This window comes from Fistularia commersonii, chromosome 7 (genome assembly GCF_037954325.1).
Source record: "Fistularia commersonii isolate RoL2024-O1a breed Wild chromosome 7, RoL_Fcom_v1.0, whole genome shotgun sequence".
Taxonomy (NCBI): Eukaryota; Metazoa; Chordata; class Actinopteri; order Syngnathiformes; family Fistulariidae; genus Fistularia; species Fistularia commersonii.
The window spans coordinates 2,921,727-2,941,484 of NC_141290.1; the positions used below are offsets into that span (position 1 = coordinate 2,921,727).

The 19,758-nt window shown below is 45.7% G+C and overlaps 2 protein-coding genes across 3 annotated transcripts in view; both read right to left on the reverse strand.

Annotated features, from left to right (window-relative positions):
• Window positions 1-492: 492 nt before the first annotated feature.
• ticrr (TopBP1-interacting, checkpoint, and replication regulator) lies at window positions 493-12,223 on the reverse strand. The gene is made up of 21 exons (XM_086148754.1): window positions 11,184-12,223; window positions 10,078-10,309; window positions 9,233-9,465; window positions 8,547-8,784; window positions 8,207-8,345; window positions 7,980-8,104; window positions 7,712-7,906; window positions 7,482-7,627; window positions 7,272-7,372; window positions 7,077-7,170; window positions 6,877-6,959; window positions 6,551-6,766; window positions 6,375-6,462; window positions 6,203-6,275; window positions 5,980-6,111; window positions 5,746-5,836; window positions 5,565-5,623; window positions 5,154-5,425; window positions 2,615-4,562; window positions 2,241-2,372; window positions 493-767 (listed from the first exon to the last, which is right to left on the reverse strand). Exons 1-21 carry the CDS (start codon window positions 11,856-11,858, stop codon window positions 640-642), a joined length of 5,400 nt encoding a protein of 1,799 aa, XP_086004880.1. The 5' UTR covers window positions 11,859-12,223; the 3' UTR covers window positions 493-639.
• Window positions 12,224-13,173: 950 nt separating this feature from the next.
• The window catches only part of alkbh3 (alkB homolog 3, alpha-ketoglutarate dependent dioxygenase), a 35,204-nt gene continuing 28,619 nt past the window's right edge, over window positions 13,174-19,758 (reverse strand). For both annotated transcript variants that reach the window (XM_086149176.1, XM_086149179.1), the window contains exon 11: window positions 13,174-13,310. The gene's annotated coding sequence lies outside the window, so the exon portion shown is untranslated. The remainder of the gene's footprint in view (window positions 13,311-19,758) is intronic.

Consider the following 19,758-nt stretch of genomic DNA (forward strand, 5'->3'; position numbering starts at 1 on the left):
ATAGATTTTCTTCAAATTGTCTCAATTCATATTAATATTTATCAACACTCAGAACTGCTGTGACAAACTTTTTTGATTCCCATAGGATAAATTCTTTTATCTTATCTTACATCATATATAATAAATAAATAAATATATATATATATATATATATATATATATGTAACTATTCATTCAAATGACAAGCTCACAACCATTCATCCTTTCTGTCACACATGTGGGCACTTCAAGATCGCCACTGAACTCGGGCAAGAAAGAAATGCGGTGTTTTTAGCAAAGCAGCGCAACAAAGAAGAATCTGCTGTGTGAATTATGTAAAGAGGTATTTATTTACAAAAAGACTTTGGCAGCATGTCACATATTTACATTCTGAATATTTCCTTAAGGTGATTCAATCCATACCTTTTGTTTAAAATCAACGCCACGACGAGACATACACATGAGCTAATAAATAAGCATTTATAAAATGTATAAGAAAATTTACTCTGATCTGATTTTTTTTTTTTTTTTTTTTAATTTCAAAAAAACAACCTTGGATCACTGAAGGTTTATCGAGGGCTCCGGATCTCAATAGCCGTAAAAACGCAGAAAGGAACCTTCAAGGAACCAGCAGCCACGTTGAAGTTCGCCTGAAGCCTCTCAGTCGATCAGCCGCTTCCGGCTGTAGCTCCTCCCGCCGTTTGAGTGTCTGAGCGGCCGCTGGAAAGGGGAACGCTCCGCCTCTGCGTCCGCCTCCACCTCCATCCTCCACGCCGCGGCAGCTTCATCTACGACAGGGACACGTGTGTCAGTAAAGTTCCACCAGTCTCCTGCTGAGCTTCTTTTTATATTATTCCAAATCACTGCCATGATGAATGTGATGCAGCCTCGGGGTGGCACTGGCCGGTGTCTCCTCGGGCAGATAGGAAGCGCATCCGGCGTAAAACCAAACATGCGAATCAACCATAATAGCCAGATTAATTATCTAAACTAGTTTATTTCAAAAGGGGACGGTCATATTTCATAAAACACACGAATAAAACATGAGTAAAAAAGCCAGAATTAGCCAAAGAGGCTATTTTTCATCTGTAGTCCCCCGGCCATGATGTCAAAATGGCAATAAAATGGACAAAGACATACATTGTTGGACACAACAGCAACACAAATATAACAAATAAAATATAATATTTACAAAATATACAGTGAGCGGTCAAATGGACGATGGACGAACAACGACCGCCATTGGTACCGATGACCTACAGGGAACCAGTGGAAACTGGGCTACTAGAGGTCAAAGAAGAAGAGGAGGAAGGCGTGTTCGGAAGCGGAAAGAGAAGAGAAAAGGAAAGAGTCTGGGACTGAGAGGAGGGACTTTGAATATTGGGACTCCGACAGGAAAAGGTAGAGAGTTTGTCGACATGATGCAGAGAAGGAAAGTGTATATATTGTGTGTTAGCGGCTATGCCCCGCAGGTGGGATGTGAATCTGAAGAGAAGGAGAAGTTCTGGAATGAGTTGGATGAAGTGATGCAGAATATTCCCAGAAATGAGAGAGTGGTCATTGGTGCAGACTTCAATGGACATGTTGGTGAAGGCAATAGAGGGGATGAAGAAGTGATGGGCAGATTTGGTATCCAGGATAGGAATGCAGAAGGACAGATGGTGGTAGATTTTGCAAAAAGGATGGAAATGGCTGTAGTGAACACCTTTTTCCAGAAGAAACAGGAACATAGGGTAACTGATAAGAGCACGCAGGTAGACTACATCTTGTATAGACGAGGTAACCTGAAAGAGATCAGTGACTGCAGAGTAGCTGTAGGTGAGAGCGCAGCCAGACAGCATAGGATGGTGGTTTGTAGGATGACTCTGGTGACAAGGAAGATGAAGAGGACAAAGAAGTGGAGGGTTGTAGGGTTTCCAGGGAGAGGTTGAGAAAGGCTGTGTGTGGTCAGGGAGAGCTCCCAGATGATTGGACAACAATGGCGAGTGTTATCAGGGAGAAATGAGATGAAATGAGGAAGTTCAGGAGTATATACAGGGAAAGAGGTTAGCAAAGAAGAAGTGGGACACTGAGAGGACTGAAGAGAACAGACAGGAGTACAGGGAGTTACAGCATAAGGTAAAGATAGAAGTAGTAAAGGCAAAACGAAGGGCGTATGATGACTTGTATGCTCGGTCGGACACTAGGGGGCTGCAGGAGGTGCTGAATTTTGAGCTGCCGTCCATCTGAGACGGCACACTGGATCTACCGGGGAATCTCACCTTGAAAATGATGCATTCGCTTGTTGGCGGAGCCGGGCGTTCGGCCCTTGAACAGCAGCGGGGAGTGTGTGAGGGCCAGGATCCCGCTCGCCGTCACAGACTTCCTCCCCTTGAGGGTGGGGGGAGTCGCTCCTGTCGAAACATGGGGAAACAAGGCGGGCGTGAATTATTTATCTGCGATGCTCGATGATCATTTTCCTTTCCTACGTTAGTTATTTAATTTAATGATAAATTTACAGTAGCATATATTACACACGCATGTGTCACCCCCATCCTGATGCTGGACCACTAGATTTTGACATAATAGGACTCTTTCCGGTTGTAATATCTGAAATCCGCCGGTTCAGAGAGGAACGTTCCTAGGGAAACCTTACCTGTCCAAACTGTTTCCTCCTCGGCCGCCTGAGGCTTGGCGTTGTCGGGCTGCTGGTCCAGCGTCTCTATCCAGGCCAGGTTTTCGGCGGCGGAGGCCCGGACCGCCGGCGGCGACGGTTTACAGGTCAGGGGTAGCGCTGAGGTCTTGGCGGCCGGAGGCTCTTCCAAGTCCTCCACGTCCTGCAGCCTGCTGACCCCGAGCTCGGCCTCCTCCAGCAGCTCCTCCAGCAGCGGCTCCCCCCTCAGGCAGCGCTCCTTCCCCACGGCGGCGCCCGCCTGGGCCCTCTTCCTGCGCGGCCAGCTGTTGAGGTTATCCGGGGTCACCTTCCCCGCGCTCTGAGGCGACGGCGTCGGGGAGAAGACCTCGGTCGGCGCCTGCGGGGACACGGTCCCCGCGGGGTGACGCGTCGGCGTGTACGACCGACAGATGTACGTCTGGACGGCTCCCGCTTTCCCGGGCGTGCAGACGGTCGGCGAGGCGCAGCAGGGGTCTCTGTGTTTGGTGCACAGAGCCAAGGGGCTTTCCAGAAACGAAGGCTTCCCATCGGCTTGCCGAGGGCTGCCGTCGCCGGCCGCTTCTCCCGCGCTGGTGGAGTCGGTGCGCTTGATCTTCAGCTTCGGGAGTCCCGAGGACTGCATTTCCATTTCTACCTGGTAAGATACCGACTTGGGGGGTCCGCTCTGCTGAGGCCTCCTGGAAAGGCCCCTCGGGGTGGAAAACCTCGGGAAATCGTTGGCGTAGCCCAGCCTGGCCGCTGCTTCCCTCTGCTGGCGGTCCGGCGTCTGCCTGAAGCCGTAGCTGCGCGCCGGCGTGACGTGCGGCGGCACGGCAGATTTGGCGTCCGTCAAAAAGTCCTCGTCTGACTTGGAGGGCTTGCGCGAGTAGCTGATGTTCATCTTCAGGCCGCCGCTGAGTTGCGTCTCCACAACCGAGGCGTCGACGATGTCCACGCTGTCGTCGGTGGTGGACAGCTGCGAGGAATCCGGCTGCTGGGAGTCGGAGTCGGACCCGCGGGCGGGGACGGAGTCGACCGGCGCCTCTTCCTTTGGGTCCGGCTCGGCTCCCGTGTCTGTCCCGGACGGGACGCTCTCGTTCGACCGAGATCGCAAGCCGCATCCGGGGGTTTTGGCTTCCCGTCCACTGTTCGCCGGCGTCACGGGGACGTTCGGTGCCTGCTGACGCGGGGGGGAAACATCTAGGGTTTTGGCCGGCGTTCTCCCGGAGCGGGTCGCCATCCGGTGTGTGGGACTCGGGGTCTTGGCGGATCGTGACGGAGACGTTGCCTGTCCGCTGCCATCGAGCTTTTCAGCTGATCTTGGACTTTTTTCCTGCGTCCAAACAAAGCTATTCACATTGACTTTGGATAGGCTGATGTGACAAGCGAAGATGTCTGGAGAGGTCTTCTTCTCCGGAGTCTTGAACATGTTTGTCTTGACGTCGCTGCCGGAGCTGCTGAATTTCCCCGGCGGCTCCTCGAAGGTCAGCGAAGCGCGGGATGTGAAACCGGGCGACTCTGGCACCTTGAAGGCGGCGGCGGCGTCTCTGGCAGCGCGACATTTACGTGGCGACGGCGACCACGTGACGCTCTTTCTGGGCGTCCTGGCAACCGGACTGCCGACGGGATGTGACCCTAAAGCGCCGCCTTCGAGCGAAGCCTTAACCGGAGTCCTGAGGATTCCCTTCAGCGGGCTCCTCATGGGGCTCTGCTTCGTAGGCGTGGCCACCGAAAGGGTCCTCCTGGTGGGGGATCTGAAAGGGCTGCCCCTCAGCGCCGTGCCGGATTCCCCGGAGCCGCCTGCCTGGGGACTTTCTGTCACGGGCGCCGCACGCCGTCTGGATGAAGGTGGGGTTTTGGGGGTGGCTGGTGTTCCGGGGGTCTTCGGGGTGGTGCTTTCACGCGTGGGTCTTCTTTTCCTGGGGGTCTTGAATGGCTCCTTGTCAGGGCTCTGAAAACAACAAACCAAAATATACATTCACGAAATATATCATACACAAGTCGTACCCTGACTTAGGAGTTGTCGCCAACTCGTGACTCGTCTATCAACTTAAATTTCCCTGTTAAAAAGGATCGAAACGCTATTACGCTCTTTTTCGGCTTTTCCCTTCAGGGGTCACCACAGCGAATCTAACCCTAATCTCTGTATCTCTTCTCTCTCATCGGCGAACTTCAGGTCCTCTTTCATTCCATCATTCAATCTTCTCTATACGTAAAAAGGGAGAATGTAAGGAAATAAGCTGGTTTGACTGATTTTAAACACCGCTTCACCGACAGCGTCGGCCACGTGGATGTAAAACACTCATTGCGCTCGCTCCTAACTCAGATCTCAGCTAGTATCAGAGTAAAAAAAAAAAAAAAATAAATAAAAAAAAGGAAAAAAGTGTAAGCGTTGGCTCGTATCTTGGAAAAGTATCTCGAAATACTCAATTCCTCAAAGATGTCAAATCAGCACAACGATAGTACATATTCGTAAAATAGACACTGGACTTCAATTTCCATAAAGTAGAACTTCTACTATGAGATAGAAAACGTCACTTGCCTCGAAGACGCTTGAGTCCGTGGATCGTCGCGGTCGGGTGGCGCCGGGCGACCTGACAGACGGCCGGCCGGGAGAGTTCGCCGCTCCGAAGAGGAGCCTCATGGGCGACCTGACCCTCTTCGGGTCGACGCCGCTGACTTTCCCCTCGCCGGGAGGAGCCTGGGAGGCGGAGAGGATCCGGTCCAGGTTGCGCGAGCAAGGGCGAGACCCCGAGTAGAAGACGCTGGAGTGTCTCCTGGTCAGCCTCAGGAGCCTCGGGCTCCTTCTTAAATCTGCGACGATAACCGATGATTATGTGTTGTTGAATACTTTTCAATCCCAGAATAAAATCATGGAATATTCAGCTTTGAGGCTCCGGACACATTTCCGTCTTTTACATGGATAAATATTTGTTCCGGAGGGGTGCGTTACCTTCTGCTGGTTTCACCGGTGATTCTTCCACGACACACTCCTCAGTCTGGACGGATCTTCTGGAAAGAGACGCCGGCGATGCGGTGATACGTTCAATTTACAACAGTTAAAAAGTGGATTTGGGGCAAGAAAAGGAAAAAAAAAGGTCTCGGTAAAACAACTTGTGTTGAAGATGACTCACCTTCCCATCTTCTGGCGATGAAGGAGCCGGTTGGACACTTGTTTGTGGACGGGAGTCTCACACACTTTGTTTGTTATAAGTTTGTGCCTCCCTGAAAGGGAAGAATTAGATACAAAATACAAAAATCCGGCTGATTGAACTCAATTTTTTAAAAACAAAATGCCCTTTTTTTCTGTTCATCAAAAAGCCAATCTTTACTACTTCCGTCGGCAACAATCATCTCTTTTTTTTTACCGTCGGACTCGTGAGATCGCTTGCGTTTCAGTCCCTCCACGGCAGACACCGACTGGCTCCTCGGCAACTTGGCTTTCTTGGACGGGGAAACGTCCTCCCTGTTGAACAGGTTTCTCCTCACCTTGGTCACTTCTGCAAAATGACGACGAGTTCGGGTTCATTAAGAGAGGCGGGGCTTCGCCTGTCAATCGCGGATAATTTAGCGTTCCCGATGATTGCTTACCGTGCGTGTCTTGTTTCTGAGATTGCGCTTTGACGGCCGCTTTCTCCGACGCAATGCAGACCTTCGACTTTGGCTGTCGCGTACGTAAGAAACAAGAGGACAGACTGGTTGAATCACCCCGACACCGACTGGCTGAGAGTGTTTGAGAGCGCATCATCTCTGACCGACTCACAGCTTTCGTTGCTTTTTTGGGAATCTCGATCTGTCGCAGGTTTTGCGAGGATTCGTTCATGCTGCGATGACGAGTCAGCATCCCGGTCCTTTCGAAAAGAAAAGATTGAATCCTTCACTTGAGCCTCAGGGAACAAATACATCGAAAGTGCTGTTAAATATTACTGAGATGGACACCTTCTCTTCTTGGCGGAGCGGCTCCGGAGATCCAGCAGGTCGCCTCCGTCCGACGCGGAACACGGGAGCGAGGAGGCCGTCGGCGAGACGCTGTCCTTGGCGACCGATTCGTCGCTGAAGAAGTCGGCGGGCAGAACGGCCGCCAGGGCCTCGGGGATCTGGGTGCCCAGACTGTTGTAGATATCTGCGAGGACCCTGGGGACGGCGGTCAGGAACCTGCCGCGACAGAGACGGGTTTGTGTTTTCTGAATAACGACTCGCATCTCGGGTCGCCAACGGTGACGCTTGCAATCTTCGTCACGCGAACATCCTGAACACACACTCACCCCGGGAGGACCTCGTCCTGGAGGAACCTCGCCAGGCTGCTGGGGTCTTTTGTCACCGATATAATCCGGAGCATTTCGGCAACCTGGTCGCAGAGATTTGCGCGAAAAACAGCACTTAAACCATTCGGCTTCAAAAAAGCGCACGTTTCTAGATAGATCGGGTTAATTGAGAGCAGTTTAGCGATCGTGAGCCGCCCCACCTCCTCTGCCATCTGATCAGCGTCCGGGGACCCGGCCTGCTCGGGGGGGAAGAGCTTGCACAGCTCCAGCCTCAGCAACCCCTGAAGCTGACACCTGATGGAGACCTTCTGTGTCACTGAATGACTGGAGAATCGAAATAACGTCCACAGAAAAAACACAAAATCTCTCCAAGCCGGCAAGGGGGCCGCACTCACTCTCTGACTTTGCTCTCCACGTCGGCCGCCGTGCCGTACAGCTGCCGGATTGATTTTCCGGTCTTAAGGAGATGCCGCTGGACGAGCTGGGATGTCTTGTCCTGCGGAGGCGACATCCAAATTACTCGTAATCTTTAACGCCTCGTTCCCGGTAAATTACTGCAATCGTGCATTCGGCGGCAAAATGAAATTTTTTTTTCGGGTTTTCACCTCCCGGTCGGACCCGGCCCCGAGGAAGGCCTCCACGGCCGAGAGGAGCTGCCGGGCTCCGGCCACGACGGACGAGTCTCTCTCGGCCACCGTCATCTCGTAGCTGGATTTGAGATGAGACAGCAGCTCCGCCTCGGTGGCGAAAGCTGGTAAAAGGGCAAAGACACGAAGGATGATAAACCTTTTGCTTTCGTGCATTATCAAGGCGGATATTTATCAGGGCTACTGACTTTTAACATTTGCGGCTGCGGATTTGCTCCTGCCGCTCGACCGCCTCTTCCCCGGCGCTTTGACCTCGGCCCCCTGCTGCTCCGCCTCCACCTGGGTCTTCTGGGCCTTGACGTTGAGCCGCGCCACGTTCAGCATCTGCAGGGAGCGGCTCATGGTCTTCATCTTCTGTTTCACCGGAGTGCGCTGGCCGCCGCCTGCAGATTTGCACCAAAATAGGCATTTATTTTCGAAGAGCCGATTCTGCAAAAACGTCGGTGGCTTTCGTACGTTTCTTGCCCCTGCCGTGGTCTGCGCCCCGTGACGTCTGATACAGTTCGGCCAGATCACCGAGCAGCTGCTGCAGTGAGCAAAGCTCCTCCTCTTCTCTCTGGTCCGGGACCGCATGCAGCAACCTGTTCGGGGGATTCAACGCCTTCAGCGGCAGCCGGACCGACGGGGAAATCTTCCTCGGTTTGATTTGCGCGACACATTTTGGAGAATATTCCGTCCCGAACCTCATTGACTCCATTAGATGGGAGCTGACTCCCGACTGATCCGAGTGAGGGAACCAGCTGTCACACACGCCCGGAGTCACGGGGCAACGGCCGACCTCCTGCCGGGCCCATTCGGGGACCACATGATCACTCGGCTGGTCTGGGAATGAAACAAAATGTCGAGCGATCTGAAATAAAACACGGGATCTCTGAAACATTTCCACGCTTCATTGTACGACGCTTTTTTGTATTTTTCATATTCGCACTTTGGGGAGGTTTTTTTTTTCCCGTTTAGAGATTTTAGTCACGAACGATTTTTATTCTTGCCTTCACTACCGTTACGATGTCATACGAAGCCTACCGTCAGCACCGTCGCCGTCTTTCTCCATGATGTCGTACACGACTCCCAGGACACTGCTCACCACGTCCGGCAGGTCGGCCGAGGTTTCCGCCGAGGCGGGGGAGACGACCTCCGTGGCGAGGAGCGAAGGTTCCTGCTCGAGGATCCCGGGCCGGTGGAGGTGGAGGAGGGCGGCGCGGTGCGACAGGGGGGACAGGACCGCCGAGGACACCAGGACACCGTTGCTCACTTCAGCAAACTGGGGAAAAAAAAACAAACACAAATAACCAGAAGCTGAACCATTTATAATAATGCAGTTACAGTGAATGCCGACTAATGCGTCCATTATTTTCTAAAATGATCTGGAATAATGTGGATTTCGGCCCCCAGCAACAGAAAAAGCGATACATCATTTTTGCAGTCACTTTTTCCCTTCAGTAAACAAATGTGTTTGTTCTCAAATTGGTCTGTCGTCGAAGCAAATTAGAATTAAAATTCTGCAAACTATTGTTTGAGAGTAATCAAGTCAAATACAGCGTTTGAAGACGCGGCCAACATGAATTAACCAGAATAGGACAAGAAAACGGCAGAAACCAGAAGGATTTCACCAACAGGATTCAGGTTTTGTATCTCATATGTGCATTTCTGGGCAGAGATTCTGTGATCATTCAGATCCTGTCAGTCGGCTCTGTGGTCGACCGTCTCACCATGTGCAGGGACTCAGCGCACAGTTCCGTCAGCGTGCTCCGGAAGGCCTCGCCGCCCTGCTCGTCCGTGTCGGGACACTGCAGCAGCCACGAATCTGTGCAGGTGAGCATCGGCGACGAGGCGTCCCGGCCCTCCAGCACGCCTTTCAGACACACTTCCACCGACTCCGGGAGGGGCTCCTGTGTGCGCGAAACTGGCTGGAGCGTGACAGCGCAGGTATGTGACGCATCACCTGGTGAGTGGAAAAGGTCCATAGATGAAAAAATACAAAACCGATGCTACACAGTGAAAGCTTGACTTAATCCATGAATACGAGTCCATTAATGCGAGTTTTCTGAGACGCAAGCTGCCGCTCAGTTCATTTTTTGGCTTGGTGATAAAAAAACAGCGTAGCTTGCCACTAGGTAGCCCAGAGAAATTCATGAGAAACACGGAACAGGAACGGTCAAAATCAAAATGCTAAATTTAGACATTAGAATTGTGCATCAAGTTTAAAAAAAACAAAAAACAAAAAACACAATATGTGATCAGTTAAATCAGTGAATCGAGAGATCAGTTAAATTCCTTAACCCTCTCAGGCTCAAATTAAGTTGTAGTTGCAGGAAAAATCTGATATTTGGCTGTCGCAAATCTGCAACATCTGCCTGGAGAGGGTTAATTAATTCTACATGCCGTACACGCAAGATCTCAAGAGTCAATCAAAAAAAAAATCCTAATTGAAAACAATGATTTTTCATGTTTTTCAAGTCTGCAATCAGTTGCAATTGCTTTTACAACCTGGGTCATCACCAGTGTTTGCGTGTCAGATGTATCTGATGGACTTTAACCGATGCTGATGACCCACCGTGACCCGACCGCAGGACGGCCCTCGTGACGGGAAAGGCGAGGCGACGGAGCCTCTCCGACGACAGCAGGTACCCGACGCTGGACCTCATCGGGAAGGTCTCCGTTCGGCCGGTGGCGTCGGGCTTCAGACCGCAGCTGAGGTTCAGCAGGGCGACCAGGGGGATCACTTTACCGCCGGCCTGCGCCAGGATCTGGGACAGCTTTTCAGAGCCGAGCTGATTCTCACAAGCCTGAAATAACAGAAATTGACTAAGTGACTCAAGTTCATACGAGCAGCTTAAAAATAAGTTACTTTTTTAGTTTAAAACCAAGACTGTCCGGTACAAACTGTGTATTACAAGTGTTTCTGCTACCATGATTGACTTGATTTTCTACTTCTTTCAAACAAAAGCTGGACTATTCTGTATTAATAAAATGAATAGTGAGCTTTCGTTGTGACTGATTCTGGTTTCCTTGAAAGGCCCAACTGATCAAATGTGCACTATTTACTCTTACTGAATGAAACATCTGAAACATCTCTAGGTGCCAACTTTTGGGGTGTCATCTTGGGCAACACTAAAGATACTGTATCACAATACTGTGATACATGTAGAATTTATTGTGTGTGTATTAAAAATTGTGTTATTCAATTAATACTGATTTAGAACAAAGGTCCACTCAAATTAAATTGTCAATAAAATATCACAGGAATAGCAACATTTACATGCTGTTCATACTGTTTACATTTCTTTGCACTGTTTACATCCCGCTGCAACGATATGCTTACTATTGTTTTGCTTACCATCTGGCTTCACTGTGGACAGCTAAATAAGAATTTCATTATACAGGGAAAAACATTTCAGACTGTACATATGACAATAAACACCTAAAAGTTGAATCAAAAGTCAATGACATTGTTCTTCGTCTTTGACGTTTGGCACATCGTCTACCTCCATCCAACTCTCTCCTCTGCATCCTCCACATCTTCCTTCACTCCATCCATGAGTCTCCCTTTTCCAGGCCTCCTAACTAGCAGATCCCATGGGTTATTGGACCCATGATGCATCTCTTGCTGTTAAAGGAAACTTGAGTTTAAACAGTCTTTACACGTTTTCTTGTACATACCAGGGGTGTTGATACGCTGTCAACCCAGTGCACCGCAACCTGCTTCTGGACCAGCATATCCTGGATGGCCCTGGACAGAACCTGCTCCGAAACGTCCGCGTCCTTGCAGCGATTTCCCGTGTCCGTGTACTCCAGCAGCTGGCTCCAAGTTCGCGGACACTCCGACACAATGAACACCAAATTCCTCCAGTTACTCGGGGAGTCATCCTCCTGCGAGACAACCGCCGTTCCGAGTCGGCTCGATTTCCTGGGCCTCCGGGAAAGCTTGGTCGGAGAGGTGATGTCCGGCCGGTCCCACTGGAAGTCCAGCAAGACTTCCCTGAGTACGTTTTGGACGGAGGCAGCGTGGCTGCATTGCTGCTTGTGCAGGGAAACGAACGGTTTGTCGCTTAAGTCCAACTTAGCATCGAGTTCTACTTCGAAATCCTCGAAGGTTTTGTGGCGAAGCTCCTTGAAGTCGGATCCCCTCGTTATGAAGCTGGCACTGCGGCCGGTCCTGGACTGGAAGAATTTATAACCCCAGCGTACCTTTTCGAATCCGTACGTGTAGCCGAAATGCAAAAGGATCTGCAGTAATCCTCGTTTCAACAAATGATTCTTGGCATCCAGTTGATCGACGGACTCTCGGTCGCCGTAGTCCACATCGACAACAAACACCAAGTTGTGTAAAGCCATACCGTCGCCCCTCAGTCATCGATAAGCCATTTAAAAGAATTAATCGGGCTTTTCTCAATAAAAATACTCGCCCATGTGTGTGTCTGGAAACAGGGACGCCATTAACAGCTGCTGGCGTCGGCTAACTTAACATCCAAAGCTAAACCGTTAGCTAGCTTTTGACATTGCCTCTGTTAACTGTCACAAACAAGCGATGTTTCGCTACTGTCACTTGTCCGACGCTTGTTTGCGGGTTTAATATTCAAAAATCGACGGTATGAATAAACAAACCCGACGCGTTCCTTCCCTTTTACAGCCTCTTAAACTCATAATTCGGCGTTACTCGCAAATGTAAACTTCACGGTAATCGTCATTCCCCCCCCCCCGTTAACCGTTCGCGCTCCTTGAACGAGAACCCGCCCCGTCCGTGTGATTGGGCACATGTTGCCAAAGCACTAATCCCATTGGTTAAGAAATAAGTACGTAAACTAAAAATCTAAAACGTTGATTGGGTTAACCGCATTGTAACTTCTTATTGGCTAAATGCTCCATCAGTCAAATCCGCCCCCTCCTGTAATTTTTGACATGAATAAAAGAGATATGAATGGCATTTAAACTTTTTAAAGATTCTTTGGACGCCGTTTGTTAAAGAACCATCATTTAAAAGAAACAAAAAAACAACAGCACATGTTAAAAAGTATTTGTCTGCTCCACTGTCTCAGAGTGAAACCTATGAGACAAAAGGTGCAATTCGATCACAGGCAATTAAAAAGAAAATAATGTCAAATTAAATGTCAATAAGACGCACCTCTCAGAGACAGCAATTCTTTTAAGCAATTAAAATGAGCTGCTGGACAAAATAAAAAAACCTCCGTCACTACAATGTCAAATTCATGTTTGATCACCATACACCAATGAGTTTAATATTAATATAAGAAATGATGGTGGGTGAAGATCACTGTTTACACTGTAAATCTGTGAATATTGTATATATATTCTGGCTGATATGCCCAGTCTTTATAGCCGCCATGATCGATAACTTTGCACATTTTAAAGCTGTAAAGATGCACGTTGTGAGTTTTTTCTGCACATTACTGTCACTTCCGTCAATATTCATGGATGGTAACCTCTTCTGTATACATCAGTCACTACTTTGAGCATAGAACTTGAAAATATTTTTTATGTGCATTAGTAGACGTCTGCAGCTCTTGTTCTATCCCCACTGTAATAAGGGACAATCTTATCTTATCTTAAGCAGAGTTAGCATGGAGTGTATCGTGAGCAAGCAACGGTTCAAATAAACACAATTATCGGATTAAATTAGGTTAATTTTAATAGACGTTTGATGACAAGTACACAGATCTGAAGGGATCTGAGCCGGAAGGAGAGGGGAGGCATGTGGGTCATCTTCTTTTTTGCATCTTTGCGATCACCTCTTCTCACCAGGGGGAGATGAAGAGCTTGGAAAATATCCTGGAAATAGATTGAGAGGTAGATGAGGACGAGCTCTGCTTCCTCGACCCCGAATGCGGTATGTAGGTCAGCGATACTGTAAAGAAAACTAACACTTCACATAAAGACGTATGTGCAAGTGCTGGGCATTAAAAAACTATTTAATCCACGATTATTAAAGCAAACACACGCAAAAATGAAAAGAGACTGAGATATTCTTAAAGGAAATACGCAACTTACAGATGGTGAGTTATATTTGGAGCTGCAACTGCACTCCTGTCTGACAGGTTTTGAAAACTATATTAAATTATCAACATTACGGTGGTCAATTAAGAAATAAAATCATCTTTTAAGTGGTGTACTTGTTGTCACTTCCGCCTCACAGCAAGAAGGCCCAACAGTGTGTTAGCATTGTATTTCTCTGCATGAAGAGGGTGAATGGTTGTGTTTTTATGACGTGTGAATGACAGAGTGAATGGTTGCATGTCTCAATATGCATGTTTTTTTGTCTCACATGCATCTGGGGGTTTTACACAGTCAGTTTCCAAAAAAAACAAAAAACAAAAAAAAAAGCAAGGAAAAAATGAAAAAATAACTTTGAAAGTTTTTTTTTTTTTTGCTTCAAAAATTGAAAACAAAATTATTTTTTAGGAAAAATGTCAACTGACATTGTTAAAATTATCTTTTCTTTTCTTATTTCAATAAAAACCACAAAAACGATAGCAAAAAAAAACCGGGCAAAATTAAAAAGATAGATTTAATAACCAAAGTATCCTTGTAAAAATTATATCTCCTCTTATACATGCTAAAAATCCATTTTCTAATAAATTCGAGTGGCAAATTTTCCCACAGTGACAAGATTTATACAATATTTTTAGGTTGTAATTTCATCAATTCTTTTTTGATTTCATTTTTAATAGTAATTTGTCATGTATTTTTTTTAGAGGATCAGTTCATTACATATAAGGATTTTTTTAATTTACCTCCTTTACACTTAAACAAAGGCAAAATTTGAACTTAGCGTTACTTCTAGGTAATGATTTTATTGGTCCGGCCCCCTTGACATCAAATTTAGGAAGTGTAAAAAAAAAAAAAAAAAAGGATTAGTTCACAGTATATACTTGTCTGACATTTCCTTTGAAAATTAAACCAGCTTGGTTTTGAAGGCTCTGACATTTGCTTGCATTTCATTCACAGACCGTTTTTTTCTCTTGCAGCTTCACGTGCAAAAAAAAGAAGTGCAATTCAATTCAAAACCAAATACATGTGTACATTCATTTCTTGTTTTTTTTTTTTTTTTTTTTTTTTTTTTTTCAAATCACAAACCCAATCTGTGTCATTCAGCCAAGTAAATTCTCAAGTAGCTCCAAAAATGAAATAATCTCCGGTTTGAGCTCCAACATTCTTTGACCCAATCATTCACATCAAGTATGAATTCTGTACCAATCTTTGGCGGGCCGGATTAAAAAGACCAACGGGCCGGATGTGGCCCGCGGACCGTAGTTTGCCCAACCCTGCTCTACATGGTGCATGAATGAGAGGGTGAATGGCAGGATAAACAGAACCGCTAACGAATAAATGAACACTATTATCTTTTAAAGTCATCTCTGAAGTTGACCTGCTGCTTCTGCGTAGCACGTGGACAAAATTGCCCTGTTTAACGAAATCAGTATCTGCTTTTTCTCCAGAATAATATCCCGACGCTGAGCATTGTTTTATCCTTTGGATATTTGAATGGTGAGGATATTCCTGATAAGTTTTCCGCGCGAGCTAACAGACACAGACCATGCTCGTCCGTTGCCGCCAGTAAGTCCATTAAATCCGACAAAACCGGCGCGTCGCTGCCGGTCACGTTCCTTACGAGGCCGGTGGAAACTCTGAGCAGATGTTTCCGAACTCGGTGCAGAGCCAAGTAATACACCGATTATTATTCATGCCGACTTTCATTCAAGTAAAAGCAATTTATTTTTTATATCATGCTGACACCAAAAATAACCCCCCCTCTGTCCAGACAGCCCAGTTGCTGTTTGTAATATAAACAAGGCCGACAACTGACTTGTTTGGAGAAAAAAAACGTTTTTTCATTTCGGGGCCACTTTGAAATTATTCACCCTGAATAGCACTTGTTACATATTTAAATATAATGAAGCAAAGGCTATGATCTATTGTACGTCTCGAAATGTCATGTGAATGAAAGGGCGAACAGTTGAATGTCTTTTTGACGTTTGAATAAAAGGGTGACATTTTTTTTTCAATTTTTTTTTTTCATACCCCCTTTTTTTTTTCCGATTAGTCTTTATTCTTTTACACTTCAGAGTTTATTTATTTATTTATTTTTAACTTGTATTTTTAGCGAGCAGGTCGCGGTCTTGCCGCTTCTGTGAATCAATTTCCCAAGCACGGGATTGTTAAAGTACATGTAATCTGCTGACGAATTATTCTCATTTTATGACCTCTACAGCCAAAGAACAACAACTTTAAACTATCATTTATTGCACTTTTAATTTTCATTTTTCCTTTTTATTATTTTATTTATCTTCATATACCTGAAACAGCGCCCCTGTGTGGCCAAAAGGTGAACTGCAAGTATGGAGGACCGCAAAACACCACCATCAGTGGTGTCAGTGTGTGCTTGTGTGCAGAAGAATGCCTCTAAGGCTGTGGTAAAACTTTTATAAAAATCCATCCCAACCCCTATTTGCAACATGGAAATGCTTTTCAGCTTTGAGGTGTTTGTTTGCAGTTTGTTTCTGGTTCTATTTGCAAGATTTCGCAGCTTTATTATATATATTTTGTTGTCTGCAGCGTTAACTTGCATGTGACGGACATGCGGGATCACGGCAATTCTGTGCGAGCTCCTACGCGCTCCTGCTTCCTGTTTACATTTCAGCTTTCGCAGACGGCTTTCAGGGCTTGGATGGAAGGCCGACTCGAGGCCTCCCCCAAACCTCCCCCCGGACGACTGAAACCCTTTTCTCTGCAGAGTGAGAAATACAAACAAAATAAAGAAATGAAAACACAAACCACCTGTGGAAACAAACTATTAAATCGATGAACTGGATCCATTTAAAACAGGGAAATAGGAAAAAACAAATCATCTTCAACACTAACACAAATTGCTTTAGTGTTTTTTTTAGTGTATAACATAAATTAACTAATCTAGTGTTGTGTATTTTCTGCTGGATCTCTATATTTCTTGACTGATCTAGACTTCTTTTTGTGTATAACCTCATTCATTCATTCATTTACTGTACCTCTCATCCTACACTGTGAAATCTCATTCACATTTCATATGGAGGTATACAAATATTCACCCTCTCATTCACATTTCATATGGAGGTATACAAATATTCACCCTCTCATTCACATTTCACCTGGAGACATACAAGTATTTACCCTCTCAATCAAAAGTCATAGACATGCAAACATTCACTCTTTCATTCAAATGTCACACAGAGACATACCTCTCTTTTGCATTTCATATAAAGGTATAGAAATATTCAGCCATTCATATAGAGAAATACCATCATTCATCCTCTCATTCACGGCTGGTTATTTTAGGGTTAAAACCAGGTATGTCCAAAGTCCGGCCTGCGGGCCAAATGTGGCCAGATTTACACTAGCTTGCAGCCTCTGTCACAAAATTAATAAAAAAAAATCAAATTTGGTCCGGCAGCCCATTTTTCTGTTTTGTATTTTTGATCTGAGTGTGAAATTAAAATAATGAAAAATACTCCATTTCTCCTTTCTGACAAGGAGTAATACAAGAATTCCTATGGTCTGTACGTCTGTATAATATCACTGTTTGTGCCATTTTCCTGTTTACATGTTTTGAATTTAGAAGTTCATAGTAAGCGTTTAATAGTGAATATTATGAAATGTTTCATATGATTTTTTTTTTCCCCCAGACAGACTTTTTCCTCATTTTATGTGGTATTCAAAAATGAAAGACAGAGTGATTTTGGTCAAAACTTTAGATTTGTGTTCTGACATTAAACGTATGCTATTTGCAATGATTTTATTTATTTTATTTTTTTTTAATATATAGTTAATTTGCATTTAATGTACATTTTTACCCCACCAACTGTGGCCCTCCAAGAATTAAACCTACCACATGAATTTCCACTCATGGCCACTAGGGGGCGCTAAGTGAACCGATGCAAAACACACCTGACCTGGTTGTGTTTTCTAAAAAATTAAAAGTGAAATCCCCCCCCCCCCCAAAAAAAAAAACACAACTATGAGAACATGCCATTTGAGAGTGAATATGCAAAATTTAGAAACATATAAAATAAACATTTTCATGATTTGGCTATTATTATTTATTTATTTTTTTTTACTTTGTGAAAGAGCTAGAAAAAGGAAAAAAAACACACATCTGTTGCACAGTAAGGGATGGGCGCTACATCAAAAAAGCCGAAAAAAAAACAACAAAAAAGAAAACGAACACGAAAAGGGCTCCAAAATAAATATAATTTATTTGACATATAGTCCAAAAAAACTTATTTTTGCATGATGTTTCAAGCAAACAGGTTCTTCCTCAGATGCTTACCAGAAATATGTGTAATATCTCTGGCAAGCATCTGAGGAAAAGCCTATTTTTTCTCGAAACATCAACTTTTTTGTACAAAATGTAAAATAAATTATCTTTCAGTGTGCTTTAGGTGTGCACATTTTTTTCCAAACCACAATTTTTTTTTTTTACACCACCCTACTGAGCGATTCTCTTCGAGAAGCATTTCAACCCCTCCGCCACCAACTTTTCTGTTTGAACATGTCAAGTTCGAAGGATGCGACCATCTGTTGGTGTGACGCGGAGGACAAACTTGGCCGTCTGATTAACAGCGCTGACGCCGTGTGGCCTCACGCCCCCGGTCACTAATCTCTCGCTGTCGCATGACTAAAAACTAGGTTGCTGGAGCAAGAGGGCAAAACGTTGATGCATGACACGGGCCGGAACGAGAGACATGTTTGTTTCATGATTCTGAATGAAGTGCTTGTATGACGGGCGGCGGACAAACAACGGCCGGCGTTGTGTTTGTGTTAGCGTGAGAGCTATGACGACACTCGTCGAGTCCACAGGAAGCGGGGTCCCAGTTGACATATCTGCTGCGGAACGCACCGGCGGGAAGTCCGTTTGAAAAACAAGACAAAACTACATCCACTGTCCGTGAAACGAACCCGAAACAGCTTGTAGATTTTTATCTCGAACGCAACGCAAGCAAAACACCTACTAGTCTTACGGCGAGTTGAAACGCGGCACGTGTCCCGAACAGATTCGGATAAACGACACCCCCGTCAGCGCTGACATGTGCCGACCGTCGGATTTATTTGCGCCTGTAACAAGCTGGAGGGATCAGATGTCACTGTCAACAGATTACTACAGGTATTAGTGTTCAGAATGCTAAGGGGACAGTTTATATTTAGCGTTTTCATTCCTTTACCACTCTGCAGCCTCATCGCTCATTCGCACTCACACCAGCATTGTTAGCATGTTAGCCCCATGCTAGCTGTGGAGGCTAGCAAAGTAAAAAATAAATGAAATTGTCATGTTCTCTTAAAAACACTTCCAATTAAGATTTACCTTAAAGATGCATTTTCACCCAAACCTCAGTTAGGTTGCATAATCTGACTCTCAAAAAGACCTAAGTATATACTTGCTAGCATGCTGTTGGAGCTAGCGAGACAAAGCTAGCCTAATGTTATTGACGCTTTCTAGTCATGATGTCACAATGCCTTATTTTTACTTACAGAAATATTGCGTCTGAAAATTAAACATTTAATCAACATTATTTTTGATCAATAATGGCACAATACCTCAGTTGACATTAGTTATACATTAGCATGCTACTATATCTAGCTAGGATGCAAAACTTACTCTAAAAGTGACTTGATGAAGTGATTAGATATTATTTTAATTTTTTTTTTATTTTCACACATCACATTCTTTCTCGACATCATAAACAAAAGCCCAGAGTCCCACCCTCCCCCGCGTGAGGACAGTTCATTTCATTACACAGCAGTTTTGACTTTGTTTCCCAATGTTTTGGACCGAACAACCTTCAAATAATAATAACACATCTGGTTGGGGGGCTGAGACAACAAATCCAGGCTGATCTGCGTAATTATTTGACCCCACAAGATGAAATCGAAAGCCTTTTCGCAGGAGTTACGTTCCAAGACCCCCCAGCGAAAAGTGATTTTCCGCGAATTGGAAACCCTCAACAAACCTCACTCAACCCTTTAGCAACCTCCCGCAAATTATTATTTTATTAAAGACACTTTCACAAACTAAATAGCACAAAGTGGACAGTATTCGTGCTTATGTGAATGGTAGTGAAGTGGACCAGGACATGTATGCTGGGCACAACCTACATGGAACTCAGCTGCTTTTCTCCATGAACCAATCAAAATGAGGATGACATGCTCAATCAGCCAATAGCATGCCGAGTACGGATCTACTCAGCCA